Below are 16233 nucleotides of genomic sequence, written 5' to 3'. Positions count from 1 at the left end.
TGCTTCACCCTTGAAAGTCAGCTCTTGCCCTTGGTTTTAGATGCTTACCCAAATGTGCAGAGGGCACAGTACAGAACAGCCCTAGTTGTTCCTTTGAACTTTTAATTTCAGAAGGAGGAGAACAATGTCAGGCTATCTGTTGTTTTGTCTCCAGAGACATGGTCTCTGCTGTTAGGCAGTATCCTTTTGAGTTTTGAAGTGGGGGGGTCAGTTTAAAACTTGTTGACTTTCTTTGCTGCTTTGATCCCTGGGGAGCAGCTATGCACGCAAAGCTGACCGGTAGCGGAACTGTGGTGCTGTGTATTCTTGGAGGCAGGCTCTTGTGACTGAAAACTGAGTTGGTGTATTTTGGGAAGCTATAGCCTGTCTCCAAGGATACAGATACAGTCTTGTGTGCGTGTCGTGTAGTGAACATTATTCCATGGAGTGTCTGAGGAGTTGTGTGCTCAGATTACAGCTGTGGGAAGACAGACAGGCCTGGGGCTGAGGGAGAATCCAGGTGGAGTACAGGATTAGGACAAGGGTCACCTTGGAGAAGACTGGCACAGGTGGAGGGGACTGAACTTCCTTTCCTGTTGATTGCTCCCCCATTATCTTGATTTAGTCAGCTCTGATGCTGGAATAAATTTCTACCCCAAACCCTAAGTCTCATTGTTGCAAAGTAGCAATGGGCTCAGTTGTTGCCCCATTTACAGAGTATCTTTCCTGGTTTGTTCTCAGTTTCTCAGCTATTGTTTTCATCAGTAGCTTGACTCAAGCAGTGATTCTCTCTCAGCTTGTTTCTGTGTTTGCTGGACCTGTCTGCCATTCTCCGGATAGTCTGACCAGATTAGATTTAGTTTGAACCCATCTTTAGCCGGTATGATCTTTTCTATTCCTAGCTGATCCATGATTTTAACTAGTGTGTTTCCCACTAAGCCCTGAGAAGATTTAAACTAAAACTTTTTTATGAGGCTAAATTTGTGTCAGCCCCACCATGGACTCCTGAGTTGACACTGGGTAAGCTGATTGCTCAGTTTGGTCCATGTGTAAGTCTGAAAAGTGCTGTCTGAGCCACACTTTTGTGGGATTTTGATTAGTTATCTATGTGTGGCAGAGTAAACTGTTTCCTTTCCCAGAGGAAGGCACAGTCCCTGCCATGTGTGTGGAGTAAACAGCTTAAAATGACAGAGGAAAGGTGCCTGGAACTGGGACAATCTGCAAACAGAACTGTGCTGACCACAGGCTAAGGTTTATCCTTGCAGCACAGATGTATATACTTCTCCCTTGTTTCCTTACCAGTCTCTCTGTTCTGTCTAGCTGTTCCTTCCAGCAGAGGAGCAACCACTCAGCAGTAGAACTCAGTGCTGTTCCTAACATGCTACTGTAAATCTCTTTTTCCTGTCTCCTGGGCACTTTTTTGCCCAGGGGTGACCATGGCAAGGCAGTATGCTCTTGAAATGCCAACAGTCAGCCGGTTATACTGGCTGAAATTCCTGCTCATAGCAGTTTGCATTTCAGATTATCATTGCAGACCTGTTTAGTGCATCTCTGCAGCCCTCAGGTGAAGGTCTGGGCTTCCCTGAAAGGGGAAAGGATGAGCCAGTCAGTCCTGCTTAGCCAGTGGCTGTCAGACTGTGCAGGTAGGAGGGTAGCGAATCAGGTGAAGAACAATCTCAACCAAAAAGTTTTTTAGATTCCTGGCTCTCATGAGCAGGTAGCTGGTTCTGAACCTTTGTGCCTTTGGGACAGCAGCAAAGAAGTTTTCTCAGCCCTGTACCAGGAGCTGAAATATTTTGCCAGAAAAAAATTAGTATCTCCTTAATCTGAGTGAACAGAAATTTGTGCTTGTAAAGCCACTTGAAGATATAAAATTTCTTATTGGGAATTATTTCTTGTTATAAAATTCCTTGTTCTGGGTAAGATATGACTAGATGTCTGCCTGTTAACAAAGTAACTGGAGAACTCTTGTTGTGCATGGTTTATTTCTCCAAATACCAAATCTTGCAGGGTTTCAGCTTCTTCTTCCCTTGCCACTTAATTTCCCTGTTGCTTATTTTCACTCCACCAGGCTGTGGACCCACTCTGCTATGGAGAGCATTGCCTGGTGGCCTGTGCACGGCAATAGTTCTCTCACACCTCTCTGTATGCAGTCTTGTGCTCTGAATTTTATCATTGAAACAAGAACTTCCAAGAGTGGGCAGTGTCTGGCATGGAGGGCTGTGGTTGCACAGTAGAAGAATAAGGCTACATGGCTGCTGCCAGCCTGTGACTCCTCAACCACGTGCACCTTGAATGCCCTTCATGGATGGTTCCTGGGCCACAATCCATGTTAGACTTCATTTGAAAGCACTGAATATCCAGCCTGCATGGGACAGTCTCTGTTTAGAGCTGTTGAGAGTGGAGTGAAGTTGATCCTGGCTCTCAGGTCTGTACCCAACCTGTTCAGGCTTCTGCAATAATGTGATGGGAGCTGTTGTTTCTTAGATGGTACATAGCTGTGAAGCTTCCCAAGCTTGGGAAGGTCCCCAGGCTTTTTGAACAGCATGGTGTGTTATCTGTTACTGGCTTTATGAAAGCCTTGGCGTTGGCTTCCTGAGGTGGAAAAAAATGTCTGGTCACCTCAATTTGGATCATTATCTAACAGACTTGTGTAACCTAATTGCCAGACTATTGAGCCTAGTAGTTCATGGCTGATGACTGAGAACCTTCCTGGCTGAGGCACTAATTCATGGAAGATAATTGATCAAAGCGTCATTTCTGATAATGCTTTAACATAACTTGAGTAATACAAGGTAAAATACACCTCATCTTGGTTTGAAGGGAAACCACAAGCAGATTGTGGTAGTGATGTGGAGTTCTGTTTATTCTGCTGTCTCTTCTGGGTGGGAGGGGATAGGTACTATTCATGTGGCTGCATTGCATTAAATGTACTTGCAGGTTACTGCCTGTATCCGTGGCTATAGCCAGAACTGCTGACACTCTTGGAGGGAGAGGGGAAAACTGTCAAATTGCTGTCAGGATGTATGGTTCTCCAGAACATTAGGGGAGGACAGAAAAGTGAATTTTGTTTGAAATTAAGGAAAACACCAAGAAGAATTCTTCCTGTCCTCTCAGGGCATATTAGTTCTTTTTAGATCTATTGTGATACTAAATCTGAGACTTAAGAGGTATCAAGAAATTTTTTTTAACATAACAGAGCACTCTGCACTGCTCCATATCTGCAGAGCAAAAGGGTTTATTCAAAGCAGGCTACAGTGTTTAACATTTCTCATTTGCATCTTGACGACTGGATGGTGGAGCTTGGGATGTGGTCCCTGTGTGTCTGCCTGTGGTCTGTACCACTGCTGGCATGAACTCCTTCTGTGGTCTGTGTTCTCCCTTCCACTGTGCAAACCTGCAGGGCTGATGCTGGCATGGAGACCATGGGGTTTTCTCTTGGAGTGGAAGTGTAGGACCGGTGCTTTTTCACAGGAGTTTCATAAGGGTGTTTGAAGATTCTCTCCTCTTTTGCTGGGTTGTTCCAAGGCCAGGCTGCATGCAAAAGAACTTGCCTTGGGGGTGTAGCCTTTGCTTCTTTGAGAGTTTGGTTAGGGGTCACAGTCCTGTCCTCTGGGAAGCATGTGCTGGTTGCAGAGGTCTTCTCTGTCCCTTCTGCAGGGCATCCTGCCAAGGAAAATAGACTCTAAGGCAGAAGTGATTACATTGAGATCGTGTGCTGTCCTGCCTGTTTCTGGATGAAGCAGCTGGGCATTTCTGCTACATAGAAATTGGCGCAAAACAGTTGTGGCACAGTAGGATTCTGGCTTTTGTAGCCAGTGGAGCAAAAGCTGAGAACAGGAGGATCCTGGCTGAGGCTGGGAGAGGTACCCCTAATGACAGGGAGGGCAGTGTGGTTGGAAAGGTGTGCCTTGTTTGAGGTGGAGGCCAGTAAAATATGAATCACATCTGTTTGAAGTAGTGATGAAATCCCAGATTAAGGTTTTCTGTAATACCTGGCCAGTCTGGTGTGCTCCAGCTTTCCTTTCTCCCTGGTTGGAACAGATGGTCCTGACCTACTTTTAGCAATTGTAGTTCTGCTGAGTGCTGCCCAAGGCTTGGCTGTTCCATTGGTCTCCTGTGCTCACTCTGAGTGAGGAGTTTCCATCAAATGCTTGGCAGACAGGGAAGAGCAGTTCCTGAGAGAGGGACTGTGGGTGCACTAAACTCGCATCTGCCACTTCGGTGCTTTGTGGCTCTGGCCCTGGCTGTGCTTTCTCATGGTGTGCATTAACTTTTGTGTTGTGCTGTCAGGATTCAGTTAGATGATATCTAAATGTTAACATAAGAGATACTGCCTTTGGAAACAGCCAGGGAGGTTAGGCTTCCAACATTCTAAATATGTGTTTAGGCAGGGCTGGAGTACATTCTTAAAATTTAAAAATAAATAAAGCTTATAAATGTACTATAAAATAGAAGTTTAAATAGAAATATCATCCTGGGGCAAATTGTAAAGCTCTGTTTAGCTCAGTATCCTGCCTTTGACAAGATCCAGAAGCAGATGCTTAATGGGAATTGTAAGAAACAGGGCATGTATAATGTGGTGGGCTTGTTTTGGTTTGTTTTTTTTTTTTTTTTTTTTCATTCTCCCCCCTTCCATTTGCCTCCCAGCTTATGACCATCATCAGTTTAAGGCCCCGCTTGGCAAGGAGTTGTATCTCATCCTCTGATCTTGAATATATCTATTCTCCATTAATTTATATAATCCATCTTCTCACTTGTTTATGTTTCTGGTCTCCATGACATCCTACAGCAGTGATCTCTACAGCTTAATTATGCATTTTAAATGTTATTTGAAATATTCTACATGCAGTGATAATGTCCCTGAGCTGACTTAGGAAAGTTGTCTGTAACTTTGGTGAGTGGTCTCTTGTTTCTGCATTGTAAAATATGGTAGCATAACCATGTAACTCCATCGATAACTCCATGTTTTTCATCTTGACACTGTCACGTTTCAGACCTCTTGACTTTTCCATATCTTCCCCCTGGCTGTTTCTTTGTCCATCCAAAGTCCTGCTCTGCTCAGTCTCTCCTTATATGGAAGCTGTTTCATGCTTTTGGTCATCTTTGTTGTCCCTTTTGTTATTGTCTCCTTTTTCAGATGTGGGAATCAGAGCTGCCTTCAGCATTCAACAGCATAATAGGAATACGTGTTTTCTTTCCTAATTACTCCAAAGGCTGTATTTGCCTTTTTGCTTGATGCTCAGTACTGAACTGACCTATGAAGTTTTCAGTTTTTGAGTGATAACAGCTAATTTTGATCCTGTTGTGTTTATGTACCTCGACTATTTTTTGTTGGTTTTGGTATTTATTGACATTCTAAGATATTGTGTCATTATTTTAAAGTGCACAAGTTCTCTTTTTACAGTCTTCTCTGAATTTGATTGTGATTACTAATTTTTTTAATAAAATTTGCCACTTCTAGACATATTCCTCTTCTCAAATCTTATGTGAATGTACTGAGCAGTGCAGATTGCAGAATAAGCTCTTGGCAGATCTCACTGATAACCCACATCTGACAGGGAAACACCTGTCTTTTAACTACCCATTAAATCATGATAGGGACTGTGACTTTAATTCCATGATAACTTAACTTTTTTTTTCAAGATTCGTAGCTGACAGTTCTTTTAAAATCAGTTTAGTTAATATTAACCAGATTAAAAACTGTCTCTTGGATCTCAGCTAAACAGAAAGGAGAAATCTGCACTTGGAATTTCCTGAGTGCTGCAGGGGTTTCTCTCTGCTCCACATACTCATCTATATTTTGGGCAACAATTGGTTTCTTGAAATCATGCAGGCAATTTTTTAATGGGGAGTGATGGGCTTAGATTTATGTAGATTATCATAGAAACAGAGAATTTGCTCAGCAGAGCCAATTGGATGGCTGACTTCAGTGAGCCCTGCTTTCCTGGCAGAGTTTTATTACAGTTGTAAACCTGTCTAGGCTCTTTGGATATACTCTAAGAGAATGGGATATTTTTTCCTAACTACTTTGGGGTTTTTTTTCCCTAATTGAAAGAATACTTAAGTCACTGATGGTATTTGTCCACATGCAAACATAACACGTGATGTGGCAGCTGGAAGATCAAGGGGTTCTTGTGTGTGTAAATGGAGAACTGGTGGAACTGGGGGAAATAACACTTGCTCTGAGTGCAGTGTGAGCCAATGGAGTGGCCTGTCCAGGTCAGGTCCTGTCAAAAGGGAATGCTTATCCAGGTAGCTAAAAAAGTCAGGTAGCTAAATAAGTAGGATGTTGACAAATCGGGATGAGCTCAGAGAGCTACTAGAAAAATTAAGTATTTCTGACTGAAGAAGCTCAGACCACTTAATGTATCCATGCAAAGGATTACACATGGCTGCAATCTGTGATTTGGGAAAGCTCAAAGCTGGCAGGATGTGTAAGGGAAGGATTGCATTATGCTTGTCTGCCCTTCGTCTACTTCTTAGGCGTCTATTATTGTCTACTGCTGCAGCTAGGGTTTCTGTGTAGGTGGACCTCTGTCAGAGTTAGAATAGCTGTCTTTATCATCTTGCCCAAGGAGGATTAAGAAGGAGGATTAGTTTTCAAACTGTTAATTCAAAAAGTGACTAGAAGCTTCTTTGACTTGGAAGATTTTGTGACAAGCAAAGTTAGACAATATGACAAGGCATTTTACTTGGGGTAAAGAGCCCTCAGGTATCAGCTTGCTGGGTTAAGATGGTAGTTTCTGTAACTTAGGAGCCCTAAGAAAAAATCCTGGTATCACTAGGAGACTTCAGTCAGGAGCTCATGGGCTAGAAGGAGTATTTAGTGGGGTTCTGTGGTTTGATTACACAGAAAGTTGGAGCAGATCCTAAAGGACTTTAATCTTCAAATGTATAGCACTGGCAGAACATTATCTTTTGGTTAAGGTGCTGTGAAACTAATAGCTGGCTTGATATCCTCTTTTAAAAATGCACGTGGAACATGGTCTTGAGTTCCCATTGAGGTAGTGTTTGAGAGGATGGTAAAGTAGAAAAGTCAACCCTTGATTTGCAATGATACAGTATATATGAAGAAAACTTCAACAGTAAGCATTGTGTGGTTACTTTATATTCCTTGTAAATGTTTGTGTAGTTGGTCTTCATTTGTAAAAAGTTCACTATTTAACATTGTATTAATCATTAACACTTAATTAACCAGTTGTACTGGAAGCTTAGTGTTTATAATACATTTTCATCAGTGCAAGGGTAAAGTTTGGTTGTGCTAGAGCTGTTTAGAGGAAATACCTGTCTACTACCATCAGTTAATTCCAGTATGGCTGAAAGTAATATTTAAGTAGCCCCAAAAATGTAGAAGCACCTTCTGCAGTTCTTCCAAAGAGTAATGCACAAGCATTACTGAAGTATCACATAGCTGACAATATTTTGTGCAACATTCTTTTAGTAAAACTTCAACCCCCATTCAGAAAATTAACTTGTAATGTTCAGCAATAACTATCAAGGATTTAGAAAACATAACTTTCCCAAGTATTTGTCTAAGAATGCTGTTAATTCTGCAGTACAGAATTTCTGCCACCTTGCCATTTTGTATTTGATATTGCCTTTAAGGGTTTGGGGGTTTTTTCTAAGTTATTTTGACACCAGCTTTGGTATTATTCACATCTGGTATAATAGAGCTCCCTTGTCTGTGCCAGTCCTGCTCTGACACCATTGCTTGGACTTGGGATTCTCCTTGAGATCAATTTCACTTGGAAAACAGAGGTTTGTGTTCATCTCTGCTGAGACTGCTTGCTGCAAGTCTTCTTAAACAACGGAGCAGGGAACTGGCCTGGTAGTAGTAAATAAACTCAAGAAAGATTTATTTATTTAATGGGAATGCCATCTTTCACAGCAGAAAACAGCAAGTCTCTGTTGCGCATATGAGGCTTAGAAGGGGGCTGTAATCCAGGGCTTTTGTGCAGAAAACAGAGCAGTGGTCGTCCTCCTGTGGCTGGGCCGTGTGAATGTGCTGGAGCACAAGGGTCATCGTGCAGCTGGAGGAATGGTGCTTTTAATTTTTAAATCTTCTAGTGCTCACACTGTGGATTGGCTCTGCAAATGATATGGCAGAAATTGCAGGTGCAGATTTCAGAGACCTAATTTTTTTCCAAGGCTAATTCTGCTCAGTTTGGTGGTGAGTATGAAATCTAGCCTAGAAGTTGGAACATTAGCTGACCTCTCTGTGTTTGGAGGATAGAATGTGGTATTAGGGAAATAATCTGTGAGGATTGGAATAATCTCTGTGTTGATACGCTGTTAAAATGTGCCCAAATGAATTCTGGGTTTGTTTCTTTAATAAATAAGTTAAGTTTCACAGAGGGATACCTGAGGTCAGAGAGGTAAAAATAGTGCTACAGAAAACATGGTCTTACTTCAAATTTTAAGTAACACAGTAGTGCCGTTGCTTTAATGTTACAAGTTGTTGTTATGTGGCTGTGATATTAATATCCTGTGGCAGAATTGACTAATCCTCCAGCCCTTCTGTTGTGATCCAGATTAAATAAATGAAACTCAGCAGTATTATTTGGATATTAATATTTTACAGGGAGTTAGAGGCAATGTTCAGAGTATTGTCTGGACCATTTTCCTATTTAACAGGAATTCATCAAAAAAATGGAACATTTAAAAGGAATCTTTAAACCTTGGCAATTGCATTCAGAATTAATTAAAGGCTACACACTTTTAGTGCAATCTGTCTGCAACAGCTGTGTTATACACTAGCAGTGAGCACAGGAAGCAGAATGGTTCAGTAAATCCATAAAGAGCTCCGTAGTGTAGCCTGTCATGAAACCATCAGATTTAAATGTAGGTTATCCTCCTCCTTCCTGTCCTCCCGGAGAGGTTGTGATGGGCTTAACTGAAAGGCAAGCATAAAAAAGGCAGTGATGCCTGTGCTTGAGAAACAACTTGGAAAATGGAATCAAAAGCCACTGCTGGCTTTTTCTTCCTCTCCATTCTCATGTAGGGTGCAAATGCTTCTAGCAACTGATAGCTACAGAGTCATGCTCATTTCTAATGTATGTTTGCTCACCTAGCAATAAATACAAGTTCATTTGCTAATGGGTCTTTAGCAAAGAGCAACAAAGAGCAGTATATTCCATGTTTATCCATTGTTCAGGGCGATTAGAACCAGCCTACAGAACATGCTGTACTACTGTTTTGTTTTGTTTTCTCTGTTCTCACAGAGTCATGAGGATTAGAGAGCAGTTTCTTACCTGGATGACGTTTAAGGACTAGCTCTTAACAAAGTGACTTCAGGGGGATATTGGTGACTGAAAGTAGAGTAGCTATATGTTGGAGCCTTGACCACAGCAAGATCTGATTATGGTCTGCTGGAATGAAGGACTAGTTGATTTTCCAACCTCTTTCCAGTAGAGGTGCTCCAAAAGGTAAAATGCTTTCAGTGAAAGATTTGGGGTATGTTCAAATACAGATCAATGAGCTTGTAACAAGATCCATGTTGCTGGAGTAGTGTCATGTGCCGGGCTTTGAGTTGAAGTACTGGTTGGTTCTGTGGTTGCTGGTGGGGCTCTGTGGGACACAGAGCAGAGTCGTGCCACTTGTAGGCATAACCTCTAGCCAGAAAGCCACTGTTTCAGAATCCATAAATCCTGGAGACACATGCCGATTTTACTGTGTAAGTGCTGGCAGAGGAAGGTTGCATTAGCTTGAAAGAAGATTACAGATTCCACAGAGTGGTGTAGTATAGTGACGTCTTGTGATTCTCAGCTGCTTCCAGATCAAAGATTCTCTTCTCCATGTCATTGTTGCTGTTCACAACATAGTTGAGCTCATGCTGTTGGATGGCCGTCAGCCTATAGTTTTGTTTGCAGGCATTTTCAGCTTTGAAGCTGAGGAGACTCCAGACAGTCACACAACAAGCTACTGTGACATCTGCATGGTGGCAGTGCAGAGGTATAGAGACAGTTGTGTTGTTAAGGGGTTCCTTAAATCAAGTTCTCTCCAGTAGAAATGGTGAAAAAGCATTAAAAATAACTGACATGTTGGAGTTGGAGCAAGATCTTTTCTGCGGATGTAAACCTGAGGGATAAAGTCCAGTTAGATCTCCTCCCTTCAATCCGTGTGTATCTACTTGCTGGCTTTTCTCACGTAATGTCTCCCAGACAATGAGGGTTTCTCTCAGGTGCTACAATGCCCTCGCATTGAGACTCCTGGGGTAGTTCAGGACTGTTTGCCAGTCTGGGTGAAGCAGAGTGTGTTCATAGCTCTGAAGCAGAAAGCACTAAGTGTCCATTATCAGGGCAAACAAAAGCCCCAGTGTGCACGTAGCCTAAACACGGCACTGGTGCGGTGTGAATCAGCGGCTGTGTGCTCTGGGGGAAAGCTGCCAGCCCAGAGCCAGCATTCCTGCACCCGGGCATATCCTGACAGTGCTGCCTACTTACCTACAAGAACCGTGTGAAGTGGAGCTTTTCCAGAGCTTCACAAAGCCTATATTTAATAAAGTGTTGTTTTTATAATACCTTCCATCCGCTGGATTTCACAAGTAAACTAATCCTCTCAACTGGTCTTTAGGTAGAGCAAAGATGCCAGTTTTATTGACAAAGCAGCCAGAAAGCAGACTTCTGTGGGGTTTTTTTTTTGCAATAGCAGGGGAGCAGAAGATGGATCTAGAATCTTACAGCTATTGTTCTCAGCTTTGCTACTGTGTTTTCTGCACATTGTGTGCTGAGCATTGTATAGAATGAGTGTAAGGCACAGTTTGTGGGTTGAGAAGTTTGTGACCTAAATTGGTTAAGTCCTGCAGTAAATGCTGGAGTAGTTTAATGTTGAAATGCTCTGTGCTTTAAGCACTTCTGAGCTAAAAGCACTTTGAGCTTACCAGGAGGACCCAAGAGGGCTGATGCCCTAGGAGGGAAGTGATGATAGTTTTCTTAACTTTAACTACAAAATTAGTATCACCCCTGAGGAGCAAGTTGCCAAAATGAGCACAGCAGATTACAGGCCAGTTCTGGAGGAGATACTGTACTCATCAGCTCCATGGAGCCTCTGACCCAGCTTGGCAGCTGTGCAGCTCTATGCAGCTTTGATGCCCTGTCTGCAAGAGGGAGGGAGAGGAGGAAGGAAATAGATTCACAGCTGCATCACCACCTACTTCTCAATTTAAATGAGATGGTACTCATAGTATATTATTGAGTACTTGCAGCTGTTTCCCTTTCTCCATGGGGAAAGCATTAATCTGAGTGTTGCAGGTACTTATTACCACATTTCCACCATGCTGTGGGGTTTCCTATGTTGCCCGGAGCAGTTGTTCCCATCCATGGCGCAGCTTGAGTGGATCACATTAGGTTTCAAAAGAAGTTGGTCTAAATATCCTCTGGAGAGGAGCTTAACAGGTCTGGTGGTTCCCTGGGTCTGTCCAACATCCACCCTACCTGGACTTGGTTGCACTTTGAAACATAGGACAGGGAAGGAACAGAGTACTGTCCACAAAACAGGCATGTTTAAATCACCTTTCACAGCACTGGGAGAAGTGCTGTGGAGAAATAAGTGCCAGTAAGAGACTTCCACCCCAGAGAGTGCAGTAACAGGTGAACAGGTAAAGGTGGTCTCCCCCTCACCTGGACATGCTGCGTAACTTCTCAAGGAGATGCAGTCCCACAGAGTCTGGCTTGGCAGGACTGGGGCAGACTGGTGGCCCCAGGGGAGAGGCTGAGAGCTGACATGACTGATACTCCAGAGGCCTCATCCTGTCACCTAGGTTCTGCTTGGGTGGGTGATGCTCAGTGGCAGAGATGGCATCGGAAGATTTCTTTTGAAGCGTGAGTGGAACAGCCTTAGACTCACAAGAGGTTGTTGATTGCTGTAAGTGATGACAAAGAGAGGGTTTAATTATGGTATCTAGATCAAATTCAGAGTGAAGGGCTTGTAAGTTTGCTCAAAATTGGATCTCAGCTACAGTGTATTTAAACAATGGTCCTGCAGGTTTGTGTTTGTCTTAGACAGCAGTTTGTTTTACTGTGGTGTTGCTCATTAACACCGTATGCAATGTGCTGGCTCCTATGGAAATTGGTCCTGTCCTGGGGAACTTCCAATACAGCATCATAGCTCAGCTCTGCAGGAGTCGACTTAAATGTGGATTTTTCTGATGTTACAGGAGTAGTGATCAGCTTCTGTGTTGCATGTACTTACAGTATTGCAGCTTCTCCTGAGGGTGCTGTGCCTGTCATCTTGGTGTGGAGATGACTGAGTTAAATCTCTGATACTCCTGACGGCCTCTTGCTGTGGGTGCTATGGAAGGATTTTGAGTGTTAATCTTTACTCTGGCCTCCAAGGAGTTATAACAGCCTTTCCTCTCTTGCAGAGTCTTTACCATGCCTCTGGGAACGTTCCTCCTTCCCGTTCTCTGTTTCTTGGGAGCATCAGTTCCACGGGGACTGCAGTATGTCACATTCTCACACAATGCTACAAAATTCCTCCACCTGTCCATGGACTTGGAATCTGGGACCATTTACTTGGGGGCCACCAACTTTCTCTTTCAGCTGACATCTGACCTGCTGTTGGAGAACATGGTTCAGACTGGACCAGTTCTGGACAGTAAGGATTGCCTCCCCCCGGTCTCAAAGCTGGAGTGCCCTCAGGCACACCACACTGACAATCACAACAAGCTGCTGCTGGTCAACACTGTGCAGAAGGAGCTCATCGTGTGTGGCAGCGTCCACCAGGGAATCTGTGAGAAGAGGAGCCTGGCGTCCATCGACCACGTCCTCTTCCGACCAGAGAGCCCTGGTGACACTCAGTACGTTGCTGCCAATGATCCCAATATCACCACTGTGGGACTCATCGCCTACTCGAAGGATGAGGTGCCCTTGCTGTTTGTGGGACGAGGGTACACTAGCCGAGGAGTGGGAGGAGGGATTCCTCCCATCACGACCCGGAATCTCAGGGCCCATGGAGGGGATGTTCAAGCAACAGACTCTCACTCCATTTTCTCCTATGAAGAAACAGCAAAACTGGCTGTGGGCCGGCTGTCAGAGTACAACCACCATTTCATTAAATCCTTCACTTACCGCTCCAGTGTCTATTTCCTCTTCTACCGGAGGGACCTCAAATCCCAATCGCGCGAGTACAAGACCTACATCTCGCGCATCTGCCTGGATGACTCCCACTATTACTCGTATGTGGAGTTACCTCTGCTCTGCCAGAACAAAGCCAATACCTACAGCCTCCTGCAAGCAGCCTATGTCACCTGGCCGGGAAAGGAACTGGCCCAGGGGTGGCTGGACACTGAGGGGGAAGTGCTGTTCGCAGCTTTCTCTGCCTGGCAGGCTTCCTCTGGGAAACTGAGCGAGGAGTCTGCGCTCTGTGTATACGCAATGGAGGAGGTGGATCGCCTGACCAACTGGACTAGGGATGTTTGCTACATGAGAGATGGCAAGTCAGAGGAAGGGACAGAAGTGGCGTATATTGAATATGATGTCAGTTCCAACTGTGTCCAGCTGCCAGCGGTAAGTGATTTTGCACTTTTGTGCAGTCTGCAGCGTATTCTTGTGTTGCTCTTTGTTCCTGTAGTTATCTTGCCTACACAGATGGATGTTGAAATCTGGGTTAAAAGCCTTTGGGCTCAGTCTGTTGTGTCCCACATGGGCAGGATTCCTTGCCGAGGGAGATGAACTGTATGTGGCAGTGGAAGGAGCATCTGGTGTGACCTGGCCCTGAGGCCTGTCTCGTGGCAATACCAGGCAAGAGCACTGATGCTGCTGTTCAAGTCATGCTGTGTCTGTTGCATCTCCTGGTCTTCACTGCAGGGAAGGAGAGGAGCACAGGATGTGCTCCTGTGTGTTGGGAAGGCAGTTGCTGTTGCTTATGGTCAAGTACACCTCACAACAGCTTCCTGCAAGGGCACTGAGGAACAAAAAGGAACATTAGTGAAACCAATTGTCAACAAATAGATGTTCAAAATCCTCCTGGATGCGTTCCTGTAACAGGTTTTAAGTTACCCTGCTTTGGCAGAGGGGTTGGACTAGATGATCTCCAGAGGTCCCTTCCAACCTTAATAATTCTGTGATTCTGTGAAAATCCCAGTTTCCTGTAGACTGCTTTAGTCCTGCAGAATTTTGGGCACATTTTTCCTGAGCTGGCTCTTTTTCTGCAGAGCTGTAAGAGGTGATCATCCTTTAATTCAGTGACAAAAGCATGATGGGATGTTGCAGGATAAAAATGTGACCTGAAGTGGCTGTGACCCTGAATTCTCACCATCTGGTGGCCACACTGGCTGCAAAATCAGGGACAGTGATACAAACACAGGGCAGCAGCGCTCTCCTGGATGCAGTGTCCTGGCCTGAGGCTCTGACAATGAGCAGCCTGTTTGCAGCAAGGGTGTTTCAGGTCCTTAGCAGAGCAGTATGTTGTCTTGTGTCTTCCCTGTACAGAACAGGCTGTCCAGAGAATTGCCTCTTCCCAGCCTGGTGCTGCAAAGAGCAAAGTGGTACCATAAGAGCTTTAAAAATTTCTGGGGTTGGGTGTGTGGTTCAAAACCAGTCTCAAAATTATGGTTTTCCTTTCAGTAGCTAAAGCTGACTGTACAGTACTTGTGGGACAAGGGAAGGGAATGATAGGGAAGGGAAGGGTAAAGAGCAGACTTGGAACAGGATGAGTGTAAGGCTAGGAGGAGTATGTAAGAGTTGGGAAGCAGGAGACTGCCCAGCTTGGTGTCCTGCTGTCACTGTATTTCTTAGACATGCCCCATGAGTCCTTTGAAAGGCCACATGGAAGGACTCGTTGCAAGTGATTTTTAGGGGAGCTTAAGGGAGTTGAATGTCAAACAGGTATGAGCAGATGAGAAAAACATTCATTCAAAATGATATGGAGTACCCTTATACCATTTGATCCAATGGAGAAGTGGATGCACAGGGTGGGCAGAAAAGGCAGTCACTGTGATTCCTGGTGTGTGATCCCAGGATCCCAGCTGGATCGTTTGGCTTGAGTGGGCTGACTGTAGTGTGGTGTCTTATTAACAAGTGTGTCCAATGATATGTAAATGTCCTAACAAACCTGATCCTTCACCATTCAGCACACGGTAGCGGTTGTCGTTCAAATTGTATTTGACATCATGTAAAGGTCTGTGCCAACTCCAGCCTGCTCCAGTCAGGGCTGAGTGGAAGCAGCTGTCAATGGACATTTTATGCAGGAACAGTTTTAACTTGTTTTCCATGGTGGCAGCTTGTGCTGGATATAAGGATAATGCTAATTAATTTCACATTTTTCTGCTTCCAAACCAACTAGTGCGTAAGGTATGCCCTTTTCCTTAGTTAGCTCTGCCTCTGGGTTTCAGCCCAGAAAGGGAGGTTAAAATTGAGTTTTACAGTTCAATACAACCTCTTCATCTGGGGAGGAAAAAAAAAAGCCAGCTTGTTTTTATAAGAATTTCAGACCCAGTTCATTTGTTCAGTTTGCTGGAGATTTGTTAGTTATGAGATCCAGGAGTCTATGTAGATGCTGTTTAGTGACTTGATAAATTGGAAGTGTGAAACATGTTTCTACAAGGCTTGGGAAGGCTGCATGTCTTCTGTGGGTGTAGTTTTCAAGGCATGTATCTTATCCTTTTGTTTTTAGTCCTCTTCATACATAGATATAGCTTGTCCTATTGTTATTTCCTACCTGTGCAGATAGTATATACACAGCAGAATTCACAGCAGCAGCTGCTGCATTTCATTAAGACACTTGGTGATCCCTCAAGTGCATTTTCTGCAATGTTGCCAAGATGTTAGTCATTGCAAGCAATTCAAAGAGCTTCTATGTAAATTTATATAAGTACTTTATACAGACAGCCCCTGTGAGGCCACGGCTGGGCTATGCCAGTGCTTGGAGAGCTTGCACAGGTCACTTTGGTTTATGGTAGATAAATGTTGCGTGTGAAGTGACTTGCCCTTGGCATGACAAATAGGTAATAGCAGTGCTGAGCACGACTGGCTTACAAATATTTCTGACTTGTATATGTATGTTTTTTAAGCAGTCTTTGAAAAATCAGCCAGTAATGAGGTCATTAGGCTCCAGAATTTGTACAAAGGTTGCAAAAGATATCTAGAATCCCATTCAAAATAAGCACCTAATGCTTTGGAGCATGGAATTTTGGCAATGGCCTGGTTCCTAATAAATCTTGAAGGAATTGGATAGCTGGAGAAATAGAAATCTCTAAGTTACAAGAAGATGATTGGAAGAAGCTTAAAAATCAAATTACAGGTGGTGAGAAAA

At 43.9% G+C, this 16233-nt stretch overlaps 1 protein-coding gene across 4 annotated transcripts in view; it reads left to right on the top strand.

Moving 5' to 3' along the window:
• The window catches only part of PLXNB1 (plexin B1), a 77613-nt gene that overhangs the window by 25690 nt on the left and 35690 nt on the right, over positions 1 to 16233 (top strand). For all 4 annotated transcript variants that reach the window (XM_063411718.1, XM_063411720.1, XM_063411717.1 and 1 more), the window contains exon 3: positions 12344 to 13487. In XM_063411718.1, the coding sequence (XP_063267788.1) occupies positions 12354 to 13487 (1134 nt within the window). In that variant the 5' untranslated portion in view covers positions 12344 to 12353. The remainder of the gene's footprint in view (positions 1 to 12343; positions 13488 to 16233) is intronic.

Source organism: Prinia subflava, chromosome 14, assembly GCF_021018805.1.
Source record: "Prinia subflava isolate CZ2003 ecotype Zambia chromosome 14, Cam_Psub_1.2, whole genome shotgun sequence".
In the NCBI taxonomy this organism is placed as follows: Eukaryota; Metazoa; Chordata; class Aves; order Passeriformes; family Cisticolidae; genus Prinia; species Prinia subflava.
Note: the sequence above shows the minus strand (reverse complement) of the source record. Positions and strands in the feature narration are given on the sequence as shown.